This window comes from Teleopsis dalmanni, chromosome 2, assembly GCF_002237135.1.
Source record: "Teleopsis dalmanni isolate 2A chromosome 2, ASM223713v2, whole genome shotgun sequence".
Taxonomy (NCBI): Eukaryota; Metazoa; Arthropoda; class Insecta; order Diptera; family Diopsidae; genus Teleopsis; species Teleopsis dalmanni.
Genome location: NC_051847.1, coordinates 204,741,676 through 204,760,284, shown reverse-complemented (window position 1 = coordinate 204,760,284; position 18,609 = coordinate 204,741,676). Strand labels below are relative to the sequence as shown.

The 18,609-nt window shown below is 28.7% G+C and overlaps 3 protein-coding genes across 3 annotated transcripts; 1 reads left to right on the top strand and 2 right to left on the bottom strand.

Moving 5' to 3' along the window:
- Positions 1 to 4,480: 4,480 nt before the first annotated feature.
- Positions 4,481 to 5,087, bottom strand: LOC119684558. Its single transcript, XM_038098616.1, has 2 exons — positions 5,064 to 5,087; positions 4,481 to 4,966 (listed from the first exon to the last, which is right to left on the bottom strand). The coding sequence occupies exons 1-2, from the start codon at positions 5,068 to 5,070 to the stop codon at positions 4,569 to 4,571; spliced, it is 405 nt and encodes a 134-aa protein (XP_037954544.1). The 5' UTR covers positions 5,071 to 5,087; the 3' UTR covers positions 4,481 to 4,568.
- A 2,606-nt stretch (positions 5,088 to 7,693) lies between these two features.
- Positions 7,694 to 8,188, bottom strand: LOC119676608. Its single transcript, XM_038087852.1, has one exon. The coding sequence runs from the start codon at positions 8,186 to 8,188 to the stop codon at positions 7,694 to 7,696; it is 495 nt and encodes a 164-aa protein (XP_037943780.1).
- A 4,596-nt stretch (positions 8,189 to 12,784) lies between these two features.
- On the top strand, positions 12,785 to 13,450 carry LOC119684557. Its single transcript, XM_038098615.1, has 2 exons — positions 12,785 to 12,880; positions 12,946 to 13,450. The coding sequence occupies exons 1-2, from the start codon at positions 12,871 to 12,873 to the stop codon at positions 13,404 to 13,406; spliced, it is 471 nt and encodes a 156-aa protein (XP_037954543.1). The 5' UTR covers positions 12,785 to 12,870; the 3' UTR covers positions 13,407 to 13,450.
- Positions 13,451 to 18,609: the final 5,159 nt, after the last annotated feature.

Genomic DNA, 18,609 nt, shown 5'->3' with positions numbered 1-18,609 from the left:
GAATTGATTTTATTGAATTTAATCTAGATTTACTCTCAGTCGGTCAAATTTTGTTGGCCAATCGAACATTTTTAGAGTATTCTAACATTTTTTTAGTAGTGTTGGTAGATACTTTACTTGTCAAGTCATTTAAAACCGCTCGTAATTTCAGAATACTCTTTCTACTCTAGTAAAGTATCTAGGTGGTTATAAAGTAATCTTAAGTGTTATACATTTCACTCAAGTTTACTTAATCTATATGATTATATAATATGATTATATGAATATATAAATAATCATATCATTTAAGGTATCTTATAAAAATTTAGTTCTTCGCATGATCACAAGATGTTAAATGCACCGTTTGTATTGGGTTGGACTGTCGTAACAATCGATCGTCTCTATTCATAGATATTTCCGAAAGTGGCATTAAGGTAAAGTCTCTTTTCATAGATAATTTCGAACGCGGCATCAAGGTAAATACCGATGTCTACTGTAGAAAGTTTTAGTAGATATCCTAAAGCCATACACAACTGACAACCAAACTTTTTAATGAAAGAGAATGAAGGTTTCAACAGGATTATGCGTTGCCACACAAATCACACAAGATACCAAATTTATCGGAATGGTATATTTTACAGGTTAAAATTATCACTAAAAAATACAAGAGCATTATTATGGTTAATAATTTCTTCCGCGTAAATCGGTGAAGATTAGGCAAGTTCAAATTCGTGTCCGGTACAATAACGACAGTATATTAAATATTTAAAACTAAATAGAAAAATTTGTTTGCAATATTTTTTTTAATAAAATTCTATTGAATATAAGAAAATGTCATATTTCAAAGACTTGCAGTATTATTAGACTACCATAAAATGACTGGAATTCTAAATTCTAGAAGCTCATATTTTGTTTATATATTCTCCGTTAGTGTGAGGGATACTTTCCTCACGATAGCGTGAGGGATATTACAATATTTAAATCCATGATTTAACATTATATTTTCTTTTATTCCGATAATTGTTTCTAACCTCACTCTGTTAATTACAGAGTTTATACTCTTGAATTATATATTCACAGTTCACTGTCACTTTCTATTCATCATCAAATTTAAAATATTCAAAATTGTGCACTTTACTTTGAAAATGTTTTTGAATTTAAATTAAATAACTTAAATTTAATTAGCATGTACCGCAATTACTATGACATAGTTTAACAAATTTGTAGACTGGTGTTATTTTTATTTAACAATTACAAACGTATAAATATTTTTTCAGTTTAGAGTGCATAATTTTAGGCTGTGCATTTGTGGAAACTGTCGGGTACTTACTCTATTTTAGACTATAAAAAACATGAAAACTAATTTTAAATGAAATAAAATAATTTTTTTTAAACATTAAAAAAAGCGCATATAAAATTTTAGTATATAATTTGCATAATTAATGCAAAAATTGGAATTGTTGAAATGTCTGTTTATGAAATGTGTGAAAATAATTATTTCATTATAAAACATCCTGTTTAAAATTATGTTTGCAATTATTATGAAAACTACAAAATAAAAAAAAAATTAAACAACTAACATGCATAAAACAAATTAATTAATTAAATATTTTGCACAAAAAAAATATAAATTTTATATTTAAATTTTTTGCTGTCCTTTGTTAATACCAGTTAAAAAGTCAATTTTTATGCAAAGAAATATATGCAAATACCAACGCAGTAGCAGGCTTTTTCCATATAAGCAATTAAAACTTAATTTAATTTGTTAAAAAACCAATTTAAATTTGTATTTAACAATTGAACAAATCCTTTTTATTGATTTTGTTGCGTATTTTTTTAGTTTTATTTTTATTTTTGTTTTTGCATTCAGTGTGGCTTTAAGCATAAGACAACATTTAGCACTTTAATTCAATTTGTAATTAGTTTGATTATACTTTGTTTTATATATATATTTTTATTTTATTTTTAATTTCTTTTTATAAATACATATTTTTTTTTTTATTTTAATAGATTTTTTCTCTTAAAATTTCGTAATTTATCGCTTTCGTATGTGCTTGCTCAACAATTAACGTATATCCGGATATATGTATGTACAGTATGTACGTACATAACCTTCCCATATCTTGTAAAGCTGAAAATGGGTTGGGTTTTTAGGGTGGGTTTCATTGGGGTTAGTCTTGTACACCCATTTTCCATTTAATATTCTCTCAGCTGCTTACAAGCAGTTTTAACTGAAAATTACTTTTGCCAAAGGGAACATATTGCAAGTACTTGCAAGCACTTTTCCAAACAGCCAATTGACCGTTTCCAATGTTGATTTCACTGCAAATGGCAAGTGCTGATAAGCGTATCTCGTTAATTGCCAAGTGTAGTTGTAAGTGAAAATTTCAAAAGATTTATGTATAGTTATTCAAGTGCAAAGATACACTCTGACAAGATTATCGCCAAAGGGTTTCTATGTAAGTATATACAAGTGCTAAAGCTTTACTTTTAATGGAACAAATTTTTATTTTTTTTTTTTGCAAAGACATATAAAAAAACGGCAATGGATTCATCAGAAATCAAATTTATAAATTATTATAGAAGATTTGCTTTCTCTACTAGCGAATGTTTAATAGTCTACAATAACGGTCTGGCATACGAAGGGGGACTATTTTTAGTCCATGCAAATGAGGCATACGACACTTTTGACGTTATAGTGCCGATTCGTTAAAAGAAACTTCCGCAAAAAGGAGATGGTGTCAGATAAAATTCTTATAATAAGTAAACGCCATAACGATATCTTGAAGCTTAATATGTTATAAACTCCAAACTCTATTAAGATAATGTACTAAAAATTCTATATATTTATTTATTCTCTTCACACTTAATGCAATGAACGAGACATTGGATTCCATTTGTTTTCCTAAGAGTTGAAAACAAATTTTTTTCAATGTATGTCTGAAGAGAATACTTTACAGCACAACTGTAGTAGTCTATTATACGACATTCAATTGTCTTATCCAATCCTATCGCTTTTAAGAAACGAGAACAGTTTGAATGGTAAGGTTTCGTTCTATATATTAGGTGGGATAACTACTGTGTTCCCAAAATGGATAAGTGTTATTAGGATTAGACTTGTTTTGAGAATTCACAGAGAATAAATTTGTAAATTTTAATATACATTTTATGACAACGTTATATATTATTTTTTTAGATCCAATTTGATCAGGTTCTGGTATGGCTCTGAAATTGATTTTACATATTGGCAAAATTCTAACCTGTGCCATCATATGAGACTTTAAATCAATAAAACAACATTTTAAAAATGATATATGAAAGGAAGAAGAAGGTCCATTTGAACCTCATTTCAATATTTTATGCTTAGAACATAGAGGAATTATGAATCCAAATAAACTATAAGACAACACCCTGCACTATTTTGGAGTGTAAGTGGTAGGAAGTAAGTTTTTACTTGCGACACTCCGCCAGATATCAAATCTATTATCACAGAAACCAAATGTCTACAAATTCGGTTATCCTGAACACACCGCCAGAGATTAAATCTATTATCACAGAAACCAAATGTCTACAAATTCGGTTATGCTGGACAATGAGTTTGGTCCATAAGGGAGTGTCATAGTGACTATGGTTAACTCTGAATTTAAGCAAGAAGAGTGTTACCACATATGCTTTCAAGGTGCAGTTGAATTTTCTTAACTGAGTGCTTTATCCTAAAGAACAACAATAGTTTAGGTGGAACTCATTCCTCAACAATACGGAACTTATATCGGAATTTATAATATTAATTGATACTGACAAAAAATTTTTTAATGGGGCATTGTCTTGATATGTATGTTAAATATTGCTTTTTTTCAAATCAGCAAAAATAAGAAACAAAAAATATTTTTTATTTCAATCAAAAATAAAAATCTTTAACAGTGTTAAATAAAATGTATTTGTGTAATATTGCTTTATTAGAAAATGAAAAAGAAACTTGTTTATTCCCAAAATAAAGTCATATTAAATCTATCGTCATGTAGAGATCATCATAAAAGCTGTTTGCAATAAAAATTTGAACCTTTGTTTTGAACTTAGCTGTAAGGGCAACTGAACTGTAAAATCGTTCAAAGTTCTGAGTTAGCTATTTTTTCTGACATTCTCTATATGAAGATAAATGGTTCATAATTCATATTGTTGAAGAATATTTATGACGCCAGTAGAAAAAATAGGACAAAATGAACGAAAGTACGAAATGAAATTTTTCTATATAAGTTTTAATAAACCCTAACACGAACAAGAGAACGGAACAGAAGGGAGTTATTCGGTGAAATTAATTAAATTTTATTTTTCTAAATTATTTTCAATTTAGTAGTGGAGTAAAAAAATTTCAACTACCGCTCTAAGTGATAATAAATTAAGTCACTGATAAAAGGAGGAAACAATAAACTACTAACAAGCCATCACGAACACCACAAAAGTGGTAAATTATTAGTAATATTCACATTATTTGCCATTTTACCATTTTACAATTTCAAAATTTTTATTGGAAAAATGAATTTATAATAAAACTATTTTCTTAGGGATATCAATTATATGCCATGAAATTCTTATGCCATGCTCATTGTTGGAGGATCCTGTGGTGGAAGCCATTCCCACATATTCCAGGGCACACACAAACTGAACTCATTCATGTAACCGCCAGCAGGACAAAATACTTCCACAGCTTCACTATTAAGTTCCTCGCAGAACCAGAAACGCGTCGGATCGTTATTATTGCGCCATGAACGATTTATTTCTTGTGCTGTGCGACATCCGGGACGTCCATTATGACCAACTGTGTAGTGCGGTTTTTTAGCTACCGTTCTGGAAGCAATTTGTGTATTTGCCATATTTACTTCATTGCTATTATTATTTCTTTCGTCGATACCTGCAACGTTCAATGGACTGCACAGAATTGTAGTTGTCATAAATCCCAGCAGCAAGAACTGCAATACTATTTTCATAGCTAAAAGTGCATAAATAAAAAAGAAACAATAAAAAAGAGAAAAATAAATGTATCTTTAGTATTTTTTATAGAAACTCTTCGCGTATGGCACTTTTACCGTGCATTATGCTTTTAGCGTTGTTTTGAAATAATAACTGGAGCAGCTGCACAGATGCTAATAATTTTTATATGAAATCTATTATCTTTGCGTTCGTCTCTTATCAACAAATAATTTAATTTATCAATTAAGTCAATTTATTTTTTTTTCGCCAAAAATTTGGAACAATTTCACAAAAAAAGGCTTGGTTATATACTAGCGCTTGCATAAGTACAATATTTTTTTTTGTCTGTTGCCAATTTTAGAAATGAACATTTTGATATTGTTCTCCGATAACATAAATATTTTAGGTTTGTATAATTGCATCATGTTTATTTATTATTAAAAAAAATTATTGCATAAAAAGAAATAATTTATTTTGAAAAAAATTAACATCAAGGAAAACCAGTATTCACTAATTAACTGAGAAATTGTGCAGAGATCTAAGGTAGCCTCGTTGTATTCACAATTGTATGATAATATATAATATGATTTTAAAAAAGACTCCAATAATTGTATAATTATTTATATTTATTATTTGTGTATAATACTATATTCACACAGCCAAATTTTCTTAATTTCGTAAAAATGAAATTAACTTAATTTCGAAAGTGTTCATACTGCCCTAAATTAAGGAAATCGTATGTTGTTTGTTTACAAATCGCGTATTAAAAATTATATGCTCCAAACATCATTTGTATCTGGGAAATTTTAAAAGTTGATTATTATAACTATAAAGGGTGGCAGTCAGTAATTTTAATAGCTTTATTGGATTTCAGGTATATGAGTTATTATTTTTTACTCTATTTTAAATTAATAACAGCTACAGTTTTTTCTCTACATTCAAATTTAAAAATTTGCACTACTTTTAAAATATTTTCCCGGTTTTATTAAAATCAAAAGTCATTGACATTTATTAAAAAAAAATGTCAGTTTTTCGTTATCTCAACTTTATCTTTTGTTTAAAATTTATCTTACGCATAGTTGCATTTGAAATGTCCCTTAATTTCAGCCTTCGTTTCAATGAAATTAAGGGCATTTTCCTTAATTTCGTTTTAATCTTAAAACTGAATTTTATATGAAAAAAAACTACTTGATTTCGCTGAAACGAAGATGAAATTAAGGTCTTTGCGAAATTATGGGGAGTTTGAACATAGTATAACAATGAGTGGAATTACGTTGTTCTATAAGTTAGACTGTAAACTATAGTTAGTATTTTTTCGCATAATCTTTCTGAACTGTACTTATTCCAAAAATTTTTTTGCTTATAGAACCCATCATTGAATTGAAATATACCCTCTACGATAAGCAACTATATCTTCGCAACGAATTATATGACTGGTTTTTCGAGAAGTGATGAAAAAGCAGAAGCATTGATTTTTTTCCAGGTATTTTTTGATGATTTAATGGTTACTTCAATAGAATCAATAGATTTGTGATATATATATTATATATGATATAACAGATATATTTATACTTTTTAAGGCCCTCCTGACCCTCCTGAAATATATGATCCATTATAATCCATTGTTAGCATAGCTGTTTGTTAGCTGAAACTGGACTTATAGTATCGCTTATTGTGCCTAATGAAATTCTAGAGCTGTATATCTCTAATTCAAACACTGATCTTCCAAAACCATGAACTGATTTTTTGTGCAATTTTTTTGTTAATGCAGTTTTTGGATATTTATCTTCAAACCAACCAGCCTACTTGCAAAACATCGGTTTTGTAATTTCTGATTCTATGAACACATTTACCATTTTGGTATGCAATTTACTTGCCTGTAAAAATACATTTACAATGAATATATTCCCTTGATTTTATTTAATTTTTTTCAGTGTATTTTTCTTAAAAAATACATAAAAAGTACATTGACAAAACTAAAGTAATTAAGTTTCTAATGCTATTGTTCATTAACTTACTAGTTTCATTTACACAGACCTTCAAAGTTGTTCCAGATCTTCAGAGCCTAGAGATCCTATATGTGTTATAGTCAAAAGTATTGCTCACCTGTGCAAATGCTCCATAGTTTATTAGCAAGGCGATATTACAACGTGATCTAACAATACTAATGATATATAAAGGAATCAATGATATAAGTGACAGACAATATAAACGACTACGCTTGATTAACAATAGAAACCGTCTATATAGATTAAATAGGAATGAAATTGAATTTTCATATTTTAAATTTTTCAATGTGAATTATTTAATTTTTCCAGTATTGTAAAAATTTTAAAAAAAATATAATACGAGACGACGTGCTTATCACAATTGCGTAAATATTTTAAAAATATATATCACAATTACATCATCTCACTTAATAGGCATTTTTCAAATAGTTAATATTGCTCATATTATTGCTAAGCCTTCCACAATATCTAATCAATTTATCTGAAAACACAAAAGATAAATCACCGAAATATTATTTTTAATAAATAAATTTTATTTTCAATTTCAGTTTTTATATTTACAATGAGATCATGGTGTAAAGCAAAAAAAATCTAAAAAATTCAAAAAATAATATTTCGAGTGCAATAAATTGCATTTGGAATTGAATCACAATTTTGCTTCCGTCTTTTAATTGATGTTCATGAAAATTCGTACATGTCACGGGGTACATACAAATACTACAGAATACTCTATACATTTAATAAAAATTCAGACATCGCATATACTCGCGCCATTTTTCCCATGTGGCACAACCCAAAACTTTGTTATCACCAGCCTCCATCGCCGCATTAACAAACCCTCTGCCTGGCTCACAATTCAACAATAATGGTTTTTGTTTGTCGGCCAAGCACATGTAAAATTCATTCGGATTCACCGTATTCCATGGTTCACTCATATGGTCCTTGTCACAAGCCTCCACATAGGTTACAGCGGATATACAAGCTGGCCACTGTTCAAATGGTATGCAACCATAATAGCCAAATCCGTTAAAAAAGCCGCGTCCCTCAGGACAGCGCATTTGTATGGCCGTGTTCGTTAGCGCATCACATATATAATAAATGTTCGGGTTCACATCACCCCACATACCAGTGGGGTGCTTACAAGGTACGTTAATTGTACCCGTACAATTGGTATTGACTGTTTTCAAAATGATAACCAAAACGACGAAGGTGTTGTAATAAATAATTTTCATTTTATTCTGCTTCCAATAGATTTTTCAATTTTGCGCCTTATTTTTATATGAGTTCTGAAGTTTGATCCTTTGTCATATATTCTTCTTTTTTATATTGGTATCAACCTTTTTCACGACAGCGTATCAATCAATTAATTAAATTATTTCACGACTGATTGATTTGCGCATTTTTCTTTTAATTTATAGAGTTCTTTAGGCACATCGTAAAATAGATTGGTGATTTTTTTTATATTTTTAGACAAATAAAAATTCGTAATGACGTCATTGAAGTAAAGATATATTGTCTTCTTATCTGTTAAGATAGCAATAAAAGTATTATCATTTTGTGATTCAGATTTAATAAGTTATTTTTAATAAATTTATATTGTTTTCAACTTTTATAAATTATATCAAATCTAAAAATAATGAAAAAGTTATTTGTTTAGATAAATTTTGAGACTAGAGTATCAGTGTAAACGTTTTAAATGGCACGAGGAAACAATAATTTTTCGATATCTGTTGTGCAAATATTTGCAATGGTTTGTGTTTAGATTGTTGGTGTTACTTGTCGAATGCTTTGATGTTTGCCATTTCAATCTTGTGGATGCCTTAGGAACAAGTAAACAGATTTTAACATACACAAATCGGATTTGTCAAATTTTAAGTCCGGAAGTGATTACGGAAGTCAATTGCATTCCGCATGAGTTTTACTGAGATTTAAGTATAAATACACTTAAATTTAATGTAATGCTTAATTGGTCTTAAAATAATTAAACTAATGTTAAGATCATTACATAGAATTAAAATATTAGTATTAAATATTTACAAAGAAAAAGGTAATCTAAGAAGAGAGATTCTTCCTAATAGTAATTAAGGCTTATTATTTGTAAGTGCAGTCTTCATTTTAAATAAATGTTGAATTTGCAATTACTTATTAAATAATGTAATTAATGTAAAAGATGTACTATATAAACAGACAACGTGATTTACCATAGCAGTTATTGTACAAGAATCACAATTCCTACTCTCGCATTATCGCCGTGCAACTAGGTAATATGTATAACCTAGGGAAACATATTAAAATCAATCCGCATACTCGGATTTCAATATCACAATTAACTTGGTGTTTACACTTCAATATAAGCGACAAGCAGACGTTAGGTTTGAAACAAGCGACTCGGTATATTAATGTGCCGATATAAGGCAAATTTATGAAAACATAAAAATGCAGTATTCTGGATTATATCAACGCAGTCTAGCAGAAATTAGCTGGAAAATAACACTCTTCTATCCTCAGAAGAAAATAGACAACTTTCAGCTACAATAGCTACAATTATGCCAAGGTGGGTAATTAATATAAAATATTTTTTAGTAATAGTTTGCAGTGCATTATTTGCAGATTATATTATCAAGAAGGAAATCTATTCACTAAACCCGCCCTGGATGTGCCCCTGCCAACTTATTCTGGAATTCTTCTGTTTATTAGATTAGATGATTATTATTAGAGAAAACTCTGAAAAAAATATATTATTGTCAAAAAAAAAACATTTATTTAAATTGTTCATAAGCGACTGTGATTAACAACTCATCGCGCAGAGAAAACGTTAAAGAGAGTAAATTCTTGCTAAAGTTCACTGAAAACTGTATACATTAAGACCGAAAAGTTTCGGAAATTCTCATTTAAAATTCGCGCGCTGTATATTTTCCGATATTTTAAGTTTATGTAGTTTGGCAGCACTGTCCTTAATTACTATGCCAAAAATGAGCGCGATCTGTCAGACAGTTCGTTTACGGCAGCTGTTGAAACCAGTTCACCTCAGTAGGGCGTTGCGAAAAAAACAATGGAAAAAAATATTGAACAAAGAGTTTGCATCAAATTTTGTGTTTCGAACGAAATTTCGTGTGCAGAATCGTTGCGAATGCTACAAAAGGCTTATGGGGAATCAGTTTTATCGAAAACTCAAGTTTATGAGTGGTACAAAGCCTTCCAGGACGGTCGTACGACCGTCGAAGACATTTCGCAACGCACTACTGAGGTGAACTGGTTTCAACAGCTGCCGTAAACGAACTGTCTGACAGATCGAGCTCATTTTTGGCATAGTAATTAAGGACAGTGCTGCCAAACTACATAAACTTAAAATATCGAAAAATATACAGCGCGCGAATTTTAAATGAGAATTTCCGAAAACTTTTCAGTCTTAATGTAGGTCACAGTAAGCCCTGATATTGATAATTCAAAGATCTTATTTATTACTGTAATTATTTTGAGAGTTTTTTGTAGAAACTAATTGAATAATACCTGCAAATGTTAGTTTTATTTATCAGGATTTAGCAAAATTATTGGTAAATCTAACTTTTTTGGTTTGTATCGGCAGTTACATTATTGCAGAAAGGATTTCAAAAGTGCTGAGCCTATATTCTGTAGCTACTCGTCAACAAAATCTAAAATATGGTAAACTTTCATCTTAGTTTCAATATGTGCAAGAAAGGCATAAAAAGTAAGTAAATAACATTCTAAAACTACTTGTTAATCATTATATGCACTTCTAAGACCGGGACAGTAACAACATCTATAGAATGGATTGGATTTAATAACATGTTTAAATGTATTAAATACCAGGTCTACTTTATTATAAAATAATTCAATAATTCGAATATTCTAGAGGAGTTCTAATAAAACTATAAATAATAATAAATTTTTTTGGCAACTTTAAATAAACTACTCGTATTATACAAGTCAGACAAGGTTTCGATATGAGATATTCATGCTTACAATACTTGCTATATTGCCTTATCATCTATTCTGCTATTTTATTTATCTGATTTTTTTCTGTTATCTCGTTTTATTTTCTTATTTTATGATTAGTTTTTATTTATTTTTTAATATTTTTTTTTTATGCATATATTACTAATATCTTTCGAGATCTCAAACATCACTTTAAACCATATATAATCTTTTTTTTTTCATTTTATTTTTAAAATTTCTTCCTACTAAATAATGGGTTTCAGAAGTATATTTATAAAGATAACTTTTTTTTACCACTCCACATCTTCAAAAGTTTAAAATGCGTATAAACTATATTGGTTATTCTTTTACAAATCGAACACCTCTTTAACCTCATGATTTCCGATTTGGCTGAAATTTTTTTTATGAGCTCCTTTCATAAAATAAGAAGACTCGTATCGTTTTATTATTTTGATAGAAATATAGTGTATATGGGTGTGTGAGTCTGTGGGTTTGTGAATAATAAACTTTGTAAAGAGACTTTGTTAATCCAGACATAGCAATTTATTCATTTGTTGAATTTTATGGTAACTCTTATCGATATACATAAGTGTCAAAAATAAAGATATAAAAGGTACATAAGTTCTTTGAATTTGACTACCCGTTAGTCAAATACATTTTACACATACATTTTTGCAATATACATTTTATATAAATTAAAAATAATTCATTTGTGACGTAGTTATATGTGTAAAAGGTATTAAAATCTCGCCGAAATCAAAGTTACTTTAAAACTATATTTTGAAAGTAAAGCTCTATGTGAAGAGTAACTAAAATTTATAATTTGAAAATGGTGCTAAGAAATTTCACATTTTTCCAGGCATTGATTGACGAAGCTCTCTACTGACCTGTCATGACCACGTGTGGTTTTTTTTTTGTTTGCTAAACCTAAACCTAGCTATTCGAGGATAGGTAGCACAGCATAGTCAATAGTGGTTATAAAAGAATGCTCATGATAGAAATTGAATAATATTTAACCTTGCAATACCTTGATTTTTACTTACAAAAATATTTATTTTGCTCTAAATGCAGTAAATTTTTAACTTACACAGTTATAAATATGAACAGGACCAGAGTATTGCAATATTTTGAATTTTGCAACGAGATATGACCCTTCATCTAGCTCCGGACATTAAAAAAAAATATTAAAAACATTACCAAATAAACTTTTGATAGCCATTTCTACAAAGTTCACCTTGAGGTGGGGCTGGGCATTAGAGGGTTAAATCAATCTACAAAAAGTTTCACAGGACTAGGTCAAAATAATTGTATTGCACTCGATAGAATCCACTTTAAAAGCCTCAAAATAATTGTTAATTGGTTATATTTTTTTGCATTTTTTTTAATAATTCCAAACACTTTCTACGCAGAATGTGAAGCAAAGTCAAAAGATAACTCAATTTTTAAATCAATGAACTAGTTTTTGTTTTATGGAACGACACTGAAGTAATGAATCATGGGTTAGTATATTGCTGTTATTAACATAGTTAAAAATTCAATACTCAAATATGTTTACTCGAGGTTCTATCGACATTTCGTTGGAACTTAAAAGTCGTAAAGAGGAAATTATTTTGTATACAAATTGTTTTATCAGAGCTTATCAAATCGTGCCCAACATTAATGTTAAATTTTAATGGCAATCAAAAAAATGGTAATAAGCACTAAATTTAAGATTAAATGCTTTTCGAATTGTCAACTTTATCAATTTTGTCATTTAAAATAAAACAAAAAATAAATCAAAACTTTGACTAAAATTCAGATAAGCCATGCCAATTGGCTCGGTGTCGTGATATGGACTAAACTAGATTTTTATAAAGTCAAGCTATTCGAAAATTTTAATTAGTCTTTTGTGGAATATCAGTGAAAACGTGAGTGCTTAAAACAAATCGGAATTATATTCAAAAAAACTATCAACAAAATGATTAAAGGTGCTTTTTAAAAAGATGTCGAGTCAGTTACTCATATGTGTAATAATTTTGATATAATTTTTTAGATACTGTTATTGTGGCTGGATTATTAGCTCTCTGTGCGGCTGCAGTGATTTATGTTGATGCTCAAGCTCAGGTTGAAGGTTGTTTGTATGAAAATGAATTGTGGGGCTCAGAAGATGGCACAAAATTTTACTTCTGTTTACCTGGTACCAATACTGCAATTGAACAAAGTTGTGCTCCAAATACATTCTTTGTGAAAAATGATACGGTATCTGGTTGTATACCTGCAACGAGCATGGATCCAAACTGTGTGAACTTAGAACCAGTAGGTAGCTGTGTTGGTGATAATCTAAATCAGCCTCAACCAAGTAGTGATCCAACTAAATATTACTTATGTACTTCTGAGAATGCAACGCCTTTGCAATTACAATGTCCAGATAACAAAGCTTTTGTGAAACAAGATGGTTATTTGGGTTGTTTTGAATGGTCGACATGGCGCGATATTCGAGATTGTCCATCGTAAACATATATGAAAAACCATTCACAAATTAAAATAAAGCAGAGTAAAATCATTTTAACAATGAAATTGTTTATACAACTTTATTTTGTAGAAAAATAATCAAATAATAATATATAAGAATAATGTAAAAATAAAATAATAAGACTGGACAAAAAATAATTATTTATTTGATTTCTTGATTTTTAAACAATTTTCAAAATATTCAGAAAAAATATAACTCTTTTTATAACAATTTACTTCTAAAGTTTAAGAAATAATATATTAAATTAATTTTAATTAAATTATTTTTAAAAAATAATACTTTCTTAAAATTTAAATGCAGTGTAAAAAGTATAAAATTATTAAATTTAAATACCCATTTCAATATATCAGTATTATATTAAATATATTAACTCAAAATATTAACTCGTCATATTTGGTATAGGTGTTATATGTATTATCTTATTTTTAGTGATTAAAATATAATCACGCCAATAAAATAGGCATTTTTTATTGCCTATAACATATCATATATTAAAAATAATTCGGCACTATTTTAATTAGTTATGGAGACTTACAGATATAAGTTTAAAGGAAAGTTACCAGTCTTATTGTTTTATTATTTATACTTAAAAACAAACAATCTTACAATATCAGTTCCATATAGATTTCAATCATTTTTAACGAGAAACTATAATGATAAGATAATTTCATTTTATAAATTATTCCTTTATATTACTACCGATTTAAAAATAATTAAAGTTTGGTATAAACAATCAAATAAATTTAATTTAAGTTTATAAAAAGATTAACTAAAGATACTATATACATGTCAGTATTCATATATATTTTCAATTTAGTATTTCAATATTTATGACTGTTCCAGATAATGTATATAGGTCACGCTTTTAATATTTTAGAACATTGAGAACTTGAGTAACTTAGATCATCGAACTATTATTACCTTTAATTTATTACCATTATAATAATATTTAGCTTGAAGTCATAAATTATGGAAAAAACTCTACTCTTAATTAAACAGAAAGTGTATATAACTAAATAGTATTTCAATGTTTCTATTTTTAATTCCTTATATGTTTTTTTTTTGCATATAAGCATAAAGTTCATATTTTAAAAAAATAGTCTTTACATTAGATTATGCACAAAGTCCATGTTTTGACTTATCATGATCATGATTGTAGAGATAATAATGTGGAAAGTGTTAGATTAGGCCTCATCTACATGGATGAAAAGGAAATAGAGAGTACATGTATTTTTTTTTATGTATATGCAATACACATATATATTATGTGTTTCTTATATATTGAAACAAATCAGAAGATGATAAGGTGACCTGAAGAATGTCAGAAAAGTAAAAACATTGATTTAAATATCAGTCACTGTTTTACACAAAGGACAACTTATTACTAATACATAATCAACACAAACACAAAATACTTTTGGTCTTCAATCTAAAAACAAATCCATACGGTGACAGTCAATTCCATATGGATAAAGGCTTATACCAGATGTCGCATTCTGACATAAATGATGCATTTAACATGAAGAACGAAGTTGTGTTCAATAGTAAATACTATTTTAGCTTGTGAGCATAGCTAACTATAGCTTAATCATTTTAATTTGGCTATTTTAAGAAACGATTAATTGTATATAAGCAATTTTAAATAATTGACTATAGAACCATCGTAAAAAAAGATAATCCTTAGGTTAGGTTAGGTTAGGTTATACCGGTGATCCCTAGTGGATCCACTTAGGCCTATTGGCCCATTGTGATGCCGTATATAAATAATAAAAAAACCTCAGAATTTAAAACCACCTAGAACCTTTTGCGAAGCATAAAATGCTATTTAAAGCCCGATCCTGTAACTGGTCCAGGTCCTCAAGGAAGATGGCTCCTAGAGTACTAAATCGCCGACGTGCATGAGCTCGACAAAAACACAAAAGATGAGATGCGCTCTCATCGTAATCCTTAGATAATCCTTAAATAATTAAAAGTATGGTTAGATAAGAAAGCTAGACCTGGACAAGACTAAGATTTTTGACTATGGAACTTAACGAAGAAAGAAAATTTATTTATTTTCTCACCCATATAGGTTGGTTCTGAAACTGAGATTTTCATAAACGGGTTTATGGTGTCAAAATGATTTCCAGGCGTTATTTGTACAGAAGGGAAAGCCTTGCTGCCGCTTAAACCAACCATAGCTAAGATTCATATTGTTCAGACTTTTATCTACCATATATAACAATATTTATTGATGTATGAGAGGAGTTGAAATATTGAAGATATTGTAAATATTGAAGAGTGTGCAGCCTAGGTTGGAGTATTGGAGATTATCAACAATGATTGGATATCTTATATTATGAATGTATGTTAGTCTCCCTTATACAATAACTATTATCGGTTATTGAAATTTATAAAAAATGAATCGCTAAGTAATCAATATGTAACATTAGTATTAACAAATATTTTCTTTTTGAAAATATGTAGCGAGAGAAAATGTAGTATTATATATTTGATTTTTTTAAAGTCAACCACTTATAAAAATTAATAGAAATTGTTCATTTTATTATTGGTACAAATTCCTTTCATTTTTATTCGAGAAAAAATTTTATAAAATTCCTTGTTATTTTATATAAGAATTTAAATAATATTTATGTATATATATTGTATATAAGAGTGAGTGTACATTGCTAAAGAATATTTTAATTTTTATAAATAAGTTGAGTTTAAAGCTCAGAACATTTACAATCATAAATCAGTTTATAAGCTTCTCATTCAATTATGTGTACGCATATGGAAAATATTTTATAAAATTTTACGAGCGAAATATTTGTCTATAAAATATTTCACAGATGCCAGCCAATAAGCAAACAAGATTTAAATATTTTATGAGATTTATACAATAAAATTTTTTAAATGAAATAAGGGAAAATTGAAAATATTTAAAGAAGATAGGTAGACACTCTTACACGCACGTTCACATTTAAACCTTTTGCATTAAGGCATTATATTTATGTAAACATAGTCTGTAGACATTTTTTCCAGTAAAAAAATTTTAAGCCCAACAAATTTTATTACAGCTTCCAGCTTGACTACTTGACTACTTGACTGCTTGACTGTTTCCTTTGTCGGAGCGCACCTTGCGCACTTGCCTTACATTTTTTACATCTACAAATATTGTATTTGGTTTTATTCAGAATATATATATATATACATATTCTATATCGTATGTCGTTTTAACATGGCTTAAACTTGTCCACATGTTTTTTTCTGATAAAAAAGTTAAATGGCTTCTTTTTGCATTCATTCTTATATCCTTATTAAATGGCCATATCAAGCACGTGCAAAATTTTTTATGGTAAGTTCTTTGATGTAAAGCGATTTTCTCAACCATATTTTCATAGCTGATTTTAAACGGCAATTGAATTTATTTTCCTGCAGTAAAAATATTATTTCTGTGATGATATTCAGTTGTTATTTAAATCGACAATTGATATACATATTTATTTATAAATACCCCATTTTAAAGTACAAACTTTTCGCTTTATATTTATATAATTTTTAGTCTATTCATACTTTCATATTACACCGCATCCGCACAGTAAGTCCTCTCTTGTATTTCTTAATGCAATTAAATACACTTCAGCAATAGTAATAAACTAATCTGATTAAGATGGCACTATCTCATCCCATGAAACTCTGATTTAAGAGAAAGATGGACGGCAAAGCTAATTCCGAACGTAAAGTCGTGGATGAAAAGCAGTTTCAGCGAGATTGATTATTATGTCACACATTTCCTATCTGGTCATGGATATTTTCGAAAATATCTATACAGAATGCAAAAAGCAGAACAGCCTTTCTTCAACTGCGAAAGATGGCATGAAGAAAGAACACTACTTGCAAAATATATAGGTCACTTCGCAGTCGAGAATGTCGTAGAAAAAATGACAGAACGAGCAAAAAATTGAAAAAAAATCACACAATTAATCGGAAATATGCTAACGGAAAAGAAGAAAGATCTGAACGCAAAGTAATCTAAAACGAAGAGCAATCTGATAACATTCCAATTCGGATCAGGAGTGGGAGCCTGTACGCAGGTTTTACGGGAAGCATATGACATGGATAGCCAACTTATAAGGGATCCACCCTGAAGTAATGCGAACGAGGTGCCGGAGGGAGAAAAAGTCAGAAAAAGAGGGAGTGTTTTAGTTCGTATACTACAAAGTAGGAGTCGGACATTCCATACCGGCAACGGTGGGTTTGGCGATGCATAAATAATTAACCACAAAAAAAAATCTCATCGCATCAAAGATATTTAAAAAAAAAACAATAGTGAAATAGTGAAACAAGTTATAATAGTCATATAGTTAAAATTCTTAAAACAAATTTTTTTATCAATACAGCTAATTAAATTCATATTTATTGCGTAATTCATTATAAATTTACAATCTTTTATTACTTATTGTTTCAAGAAAAAAAAAACCTTGGCTGTAAAGATCAAAAATTAAAATCTGATAGTAAATATTCTATACTTCAATTAGTGAGTCCCTCCCACTAACTAACCTTACGATCGCTCAATACCGGTATAATCTTATACTTATTTAGTAAGACTTTTCCAAAAAACATTATTTTATATTTCTTTAATATTAGATTCCTACTTAAAAAGTGATGCATAACTTGTGTTTATTTCAATATATCAATATATTTATTGAAACAAATTTTGTAACGCACTTCTTAAAAAGTAAAAATTATTTAGTTAAACTTATACTTATATGAAAAAGAAAAAAAAACAAAAATTATTTTTAACTTATTTTGATTTTTATACATCACTAGATCTATATATATTCAACTGGAAAATTTACTTGACAACAATGGAGGGTTATGTGTTAAAACAATCAACCACAATTACTTTAAGGCAGAGGATCCCAACCGGTGGTCCGCGAGTTTGTTAAAAATGGTCCGTGAATTAAATTTCCAAGTAAGTATGTGCCTATTTTAAAGTCTATATAATGTACCTAAGCAGTTATACAATTCATTATACAAGTTAATGTTGCTAAATTGTATGCAGATACTATCATAATCATTGCCCTTACTTATTGCGGTGCAAAGTGCATTACCGACGAACATATTTCCCGTGGGAAATTACATGAGCAACAATCCCTGTTAACGCTGCACTTTTTACTACTAATTTAGACTATAAGAATT